At 44.5% G+C, this 6,631-nt stretch overlaps 1 protein-coding gene across 2 annotated transcripts in view; it reads left to right on the forward strand.

Annotated features, from left to right (window-relative positions):
* LOC119437633 (nose resistant to fluoxetine protein 6) overlaps positions 1 to 5,724 on the forward strand; it is a 61,867-nt gene extending 56,143 nt beyond the window's left edge. For both annotated transcript variants that reach the window (XM_037704626.2, XM_049660750.1), the window contains 5 exons: positions 366 to 488; positions 1,272 to 1,392; positions 3,349 to 3,544; positions 4,356 to 4,498; positions 5,329 to 5,724. In XM_037704626.2, coding sequence (XP_037560554.1) covers positions 366 to 488; positions 1,272 to 1,392; positions 3,349 to 3,544; positions 4,356 to 4,498; positions 5,329 to 5,523 — 778 coding nt within the window. In that variant the 3' untranslated portion in view covers positions 5,524 to 5,724. The remainder of the gene's footprint in view (positions 1 to 365; positions 489 to 1,271; positions 1,393 to 3,348; positions 3,545 to 4,355; positions 4,499 to 5,328) is intronic.
* The last annotated feature ends 907 nt before the right edge of the window (positions 5,725 to 6,631 follow it).

The raw sequence follows: 6,631 nt of genomic DNA on the forward strand, positions 1-6,631 counted from the left end.
AATCAAAAGCAATTTATGATCCCTGAAGATGTTTCTCGATGATTTGATTATTATAAAACAGGCGTTCGTAAAATTACCGAGACCATTTGCCTTATAGATAATGCCGAGATTCGAGTTTGTGGGTGCACGGTGTTTTAAGTCACCCTGCCGCAACAAGATCATGAATCCAGACCTGGGAATATAGTGATGACCATACCGCCAATAACTCACTCTATGCTTGAATTTATTTGCGGAACTTTTTATATTATTATTTTTTATTTATTCCAGTGGCTTTCAATTCGTTCAGTGCTGCACCTCGTGCTTGATTTTTTGGATGCCAGTATTTACTAAATATTAAAGAAGGATATACTCGCTCCTCGTTTCAGGCTGCCCAAGTTCGCCATGGCTGCGCTGGGAGTATGCATCTTCGCATGTTCGGTGACAACGTTTGCGATAAATAACGGCAACGACCTGGGACCTACGGCCCTGCTCCGCGAGTACAGACCCGGGTAATGATCGATCATTTAACTTCATTATTTCCTCAGATATGCGCACTTGTATACGCTTAACTCTAAGATACATTTTACATACATTCTCCAGAGCGGGCTTGCCCCCTTTCATAGAGCCACTTGAGGCTGCTCTATAGGTCTGTATAGGCTCGTATTCTCGTAGTAATCAGTGCGTAATAACGGTTTGCAAAAAGAAAGAAAAGAGGTTTCGACCACTAGCGATAACGAACCAACATGGGCTCTCCTCGGCACAGTATGCTGTGCCGAGGAGAGCATATGTCGCCTTGAAGAAGACAAGTCCACTTGTCAAAACGTTGGCTCCAGCTCTCACCTTGTTCTCGTGTTACTCATCGTCAGAAAGGTTATGTACCACACCCCGCAGTTTGCGCAGACCTTGTTTGGGCAGACCTGCAGGGTGTGGCCGAGGCAATGCAGTGATTTAACGCGGTATACCGGGCACTTTAAAGCTACGGTCTGACTGAGACAGAGAGACGCTGTAATCTATACGTTTTTCTGATAAATAAGTGTGACCGGAGGGTATATACCACGAAGCCGAGACTTTTGAGCTCGCCATCGGTGAAATACTGCCGCTGAGCTATGCAGTGAAACTTCCGTTGGGAATTCACTTAGTTCAGAATAAGCAGCCTGCCTTGGTGGGTTTAGAAAGAGAGTAGGTAGCGTTGTGTTTCCGTATCCCACATTTACAGTCTGGGAAGCGAAAAAGAAACACGTTTTCCTTGCGTCATCCGAGTATTTTTTTTTTTTTCCCTCGTATCATTTCAGTTCTCGTCACGCCTATCATGACTCAATCGAAATAAACTTCTACACGCGGGGAGGTCCGTTTTGCATTGGACTGATCGTTGGATACCTCCTCGCCCTCAAGCCAAAGCTGAGGCTCAACAAGGTGAGTCTTTGCAAGCAAGTAGGGCGTGGGAATGTTTATTTTTTATTTTATTTCGTTTTCTCTTTTTTTTTTCTTAATGTCGTTCTTTTCTCTTTCTTTCTGGTATCTCTGGTATCTTTTTACAGTGAGCATATGTGATGTTATTTCATGTATCGTTAGAGGAAAAAGAGCACTCAACACCAACCTTGGTACCGACGTGTCCTCAATCCCCCTTACAAAAAGTATACGATTCTATAGCTTAGCGCACGTTTAAAATCGAGAAGCGCTCATAAGTTCGCGCATGCCATGTTTACCGTGTCTCATGCATGTTTCACATTATGCGCACGCTCAGCTTTGTTTAAATTTGCAAGAGAAATCAACTGCAACGTTAACGAAGCCTTATTATGCCAGTATACTGGTATAATATAATAACTATAGAGCCTACAATATATTCTCGGATTAAGAGGAGAGCGTATTGTATATGTAGCTTGACTACATATGCACATACATATAGACGTACACAGTGCACTCATATTAAAAGGAGCACCTATGCATGCATGGCCTGTGCTCAAATGATGATTCCTGCTGACATGCAAGTTCTAATCTCAATTTTTTTCTGCTATGCCCCCAACGTAATTCTCGTAATGAAGAACCAATCTCGCGGCCACTATTTCCCCGATTTCACCGCTAGAATGAAAAAAATTACGAGCGTAATCGATCGCCTAATTTATTGCTTTCTTTCGTTTTAGCGCAACTCGGGTATATACCTCTCTAATACGCGCATCATATGCGCGTGGTAACAAAACGCCGAGGTATAGAGGGAGGACAGAGATGAAACTGCTGTATTAAGCCACTTCTGGGTCAGTTATTTCGAGGCTAAGTGTGTGTTCCTATACACGGAGAAATTTTACCCGGTACCCATGCATACGTAATACAAGGTTATGAAAAAAGAATGCGCGATTACTCGTTTCTGCATATTTCGGTAAGTTATCGTGAAGAGTCTTGCTCGCCCAATCTAATTTTTAGGTACATTGATAAATAAGCGATTGAAGCAATTATTCCCTCCTTCCTGATCACTCGTTTAAAGGGGTGTGCGAATTTTGAGCCCGCATCGAATCGAATATCGAACAGTTTTTGAATAGGTTTCGACTAATGAACAGCCGTTATCATAAGTGTACTATAAAATTATGTTCACATCCTAGTATTCTTAAGTTAGCAAGTTTCTGTCATTGTACAAGCGCTGTTCATTAAAATCACGAATGAAGCATTAGGAGCAGGCATAGTAGTTTGATCGCATGCACGTGACTCTTCAGAATGATCACTGTATAGCCTTTAAAGTATGACAACCTAAGTGTTGTAGCCTGCTCCCCACTACGCAAGTTTTCAAGTTTTGTCTACACTGTGCCCGCGGCGGTGAAAATTTACCGCACTTTTGCACTAACTTTATGCCCAATTGGACGCAGTTGACGTTTTGAAATACTCCAAAAGTAATGGAAAAATATTCGCATTTACGAATAGTGACTATTCGATTCGAATACCGAATCGAATAGGACACTATTCGAATATTCGCACACAGCCTACTCGTTTCCCTTTAGATCGCAGTCTTTGTCAAGGTGGCTTGTGAAATGGTTTATGCGCGACGCCTTAGCGAAGGGGGCTCCGCACTAATTTTTGCCACCTGCAGGATTTTTTAACGCGCACTTAAATTCAAGTACACGAGTGCTTTTGCATTTCGTCCCAATCGGAATGCAGCCGCCACTGTCGGGAATCAAACCCGCCACCTCGCGCGTAGCGGCAGAACGCCATTGAGCCATCGTGGCGGTTACATCTTACGTGGCATTGGCGGGCTTTATTGTATTTGTATACCATAAACTCTCATTTTTTGTACAAGGAAGTATTAACGTTGCTGCTAAGGTTTGTCCGAAGCCCGTCAGACTACGAAGCCCCTTGCAAGCACGCGTGTCCAATATATCACAGTGGGCTGCATTCGCCGGCTGGATACTGGCCCTGGTGACCGTGGTGGCCATCACCAACATTCCCTGGTTCTGGAACAAGGAAGGCCGTCACATGCGGCCCGGCGGCACCGAGTATGCAATCTACGACGCCTTCCACCGGATACTATTCTCGGTGGCTGTCGCCTACATCGCACTGGCCAGTGCCTGGGGCAGCGGAGGTACGGACGCCATATATAACACGTTTGCGTGTACTTATGTACGTTTCATCCTGCTCGTCAGCACGTGGACTCTGTATACTTATAGGCGTCGGCGCACTGTCGATGGGTCCACTGGATTCATCAGCAGCCGATCTTTCTATATTAGGCTGCGTTAAGAGTATATAGAGCCATTATGAGTGATATTTGATAAGAGTTGTGTGGGATTCTCCCAATGCGATGCGGTGAGCGTACCAAATATCTAGACCGTGTTTCCACTGCTGATGCTCGTCGTGACACAATTTGTGCTACTGTGACTTATGTTATTATGTAGTACGAGTCTGCTGTCGTTTTCACCTTATTTATTTTTATTTTTTTCCTGGGTAAGGTTTGGGACCGTTTGGGTTAGCCGGACCTAAAAAGGCTTAGCTTCTCGTTTTTTTTTTTTTTTTCCTTTACTTCAGTGGAAAAAAAATGAACAACGGTTGCAACAGACGAGGCTGTCGTAACGATCTCCGGTTCACAGCTTAACTATCGGTCAAAGACGCGGTGGCGTCAATCACAAAGATGCTACGGCTGCGAATGTAGTGCGAGTTCAGCTTAACGTTCACTTAAGCGAACAAGTACAATGACTACACGGACTATCTCTATCGCTTCGCAACCGTCGAGCAGGCACGCCGCCACGCCGGGCGCAGTGACGCCAACCTGACGCAGCCTGAATCAGAAAAAGAAAAGAGCTCCATTTGTGCTGGCGCTTGGCATATTGGGAGGCCAGCTACTTGCCAGGATATTGGGTGTCAATGGAAGACTCTTTCTTCTCTTCTTTTTTTCGCAGGAGTCATCAGGGTGTTCCTCACGTGGTCTGGCTGGCTACCCATCAGCCGGCTGTGCTTCGCTATCTACATTTTGCATCCCTTCCTGATATTCTATTTCAACGGAACGACGCGTGGTGTGATCTTCTATACAGTCAAAGTTGCGGTAAGGCCTGTATATCGACTAATCAGAGTCGCGTACTTCACACGTGACGAACAGTCTGACCGCTTACGGTGTATGACCAGACCTTGTAGGTGCGGCTTCTGTGAGATACCACATCCTCAGCTCAATGCAGAACCTCATGCTTTTACAGTTACGTGGAGCGAATAATAACGCGTTGCCGTATTCGTAAAGCTTGACTTTCAGTCTCGGAGCGTTTTCCTCGTTGGCCGGCAGTCGTGCCCTCGAACTCAAGATAGCGATCAGAGCGATGACGAGATTATTCAACCCGTGGCAATTAATGGCCAGCCGGTAACGGTGCTTACGAGACACAAGTTTCAATACGGGCTCAGATTATCTTCGAAGTCACATATCACTGTGTTCTGCGGTCATATGCTGGCACAAGTTAACGATATGCATCATAGCAGATTTGCCGAGGGGTTAAGTATACAGCGCTGCCTGTAACTATATGTAATGACCTCATTTCCAGGCAAACGAGCAGCTCTATAACGGGATCTAATTGTGCAGCTTCTTTCATTTCTTGGCAGATTTGCTGCAGACAGTGTAATGCGTACGCGCTCACACATACACGCTCCGGTGCAGTCATTTTTTACGTGGTGATGATTGCTATACCTATATAGCTTCCAAATACATAACTTACAGTGACGTCGTCTCGGTTACTATATGCTGGCGAAACGTTAGCACGGTTTTTGAAAGCGTGCCGGCACGTTAATCCGCGGTCCACTTGATGGCGCGCAATATGAGATGCACACCGTAATAATTCGCGGTTTTAGCTTTACTTAATTATTATTACTATTTTTACGCCCACTTTCCAGATGGAAGAACTTCTTTGGAACGTAATGGCGTGCATCATAGTGAGCATACCTGTGCATCTTCTTCTCGAGGCACCGTTCATTCGTCTGGGAGAGCAGTGCTCTCAGAAGGAAGACGAAGATTCGGTCTGCGATTCTATGGACTCTATGGACATTGCTCTGCAGGAGAAGAATAACGCCGCCTCCAAGTACAGCTGATGATTCCAAGAGACGGACTTGGCGTGATTGTGCAGTGTGTGTGTGCTCCGGCAGTCGCCATTGTTGCTTTCAGTTGGGATAGAAATACTCAGATGTTATCGTTCAACGGCATTACTGTTTCCCCGCCATGAGAAGGAAAACGCCGGAGGGAACAACTTGTACCAGTATGAATCGATAATAAACCAACACACGTATACTGTTTTCTCGTTGTCAGGCTGTGAATACGGGGCTAAACCAGCAGTCCTCAGTTTACTTTTTCCCTATAACCGCGCGCGGAGTAGAAATTCTCCATTCCGCGTATTTTTAATGTTTTTTTTTGCTCTTATTTCATAGTCATACACATACGGAGATGCGGTGTTTAAAAGCACTGAAGTTGCACGCGCATACGGTGCCTTTATTCATTAAAAGTCACGAGACATGCCCATCATGATCGTATTTTCTCTAGAGCAAAAGCGTCGTAAGAATAAAAGTCCAGGTAGTATGTAGGTGGCGTATTATCTGCTTCAACAACGTCAAATTCGCACATAATTCTATTTCGCTCGCGCTACAAATATCGCACAGGCATAAAATTTTGCAGTCTATATACACCTTATTTAATAACGCATTTCACATTTGGCACTTGCCTGCTTCTCAAGGAATAACGAAGAAACAGCATCGTACATACGAATCCGGCCACGAGAGTATATATATATATATGTATAGGGTTTCAACCATATGCATCGTGTTTTTTAGTGTATACTGTAAATGTGGAATGACGGCGCACTTGCGACCTTCAGACTCGGTGTGCAGCCATTTTGCTTTTCGTTCTGTTTCTCTACTCAAACTATGTATAGTATCAGCGTACAACCTGTGCTCCATGGTCGAGTTGGTGCTATAGTTGCACGCGTTTATAGCTTCAGCGCAACATACGTATACATATACATATATACGGGTGTCCCACGTAACTTGCGGCAAACTTTAAAAATATGCAAACGCCACGTAGCTGGACAGAACCAAGGCAATGTTGATTTCCGTCGCTTGGATGTACTCAGATTATTTTTTTCAATTCGGCCTAACCACATAATTAACCCTGATTAATTATTCAACTTCTCAGATATCATCATTAGAT

Source organism: Dermacentor silvarum, chromosome 1 (assembly GCF_013339745.2).
Source record: "Dermacentor silvarum isolate Dsil-2018 chromosome 1, BIME_Dsil_1.4, whole genome shotgun sequence".
Taxonomy (NCBI): domain Eukaryota; kingdom Metazoa; phylum Arthropoda; class Arachnida; order Ixodida; family Ixodidae; genus Dermacentor; species Dermacentor silvarum.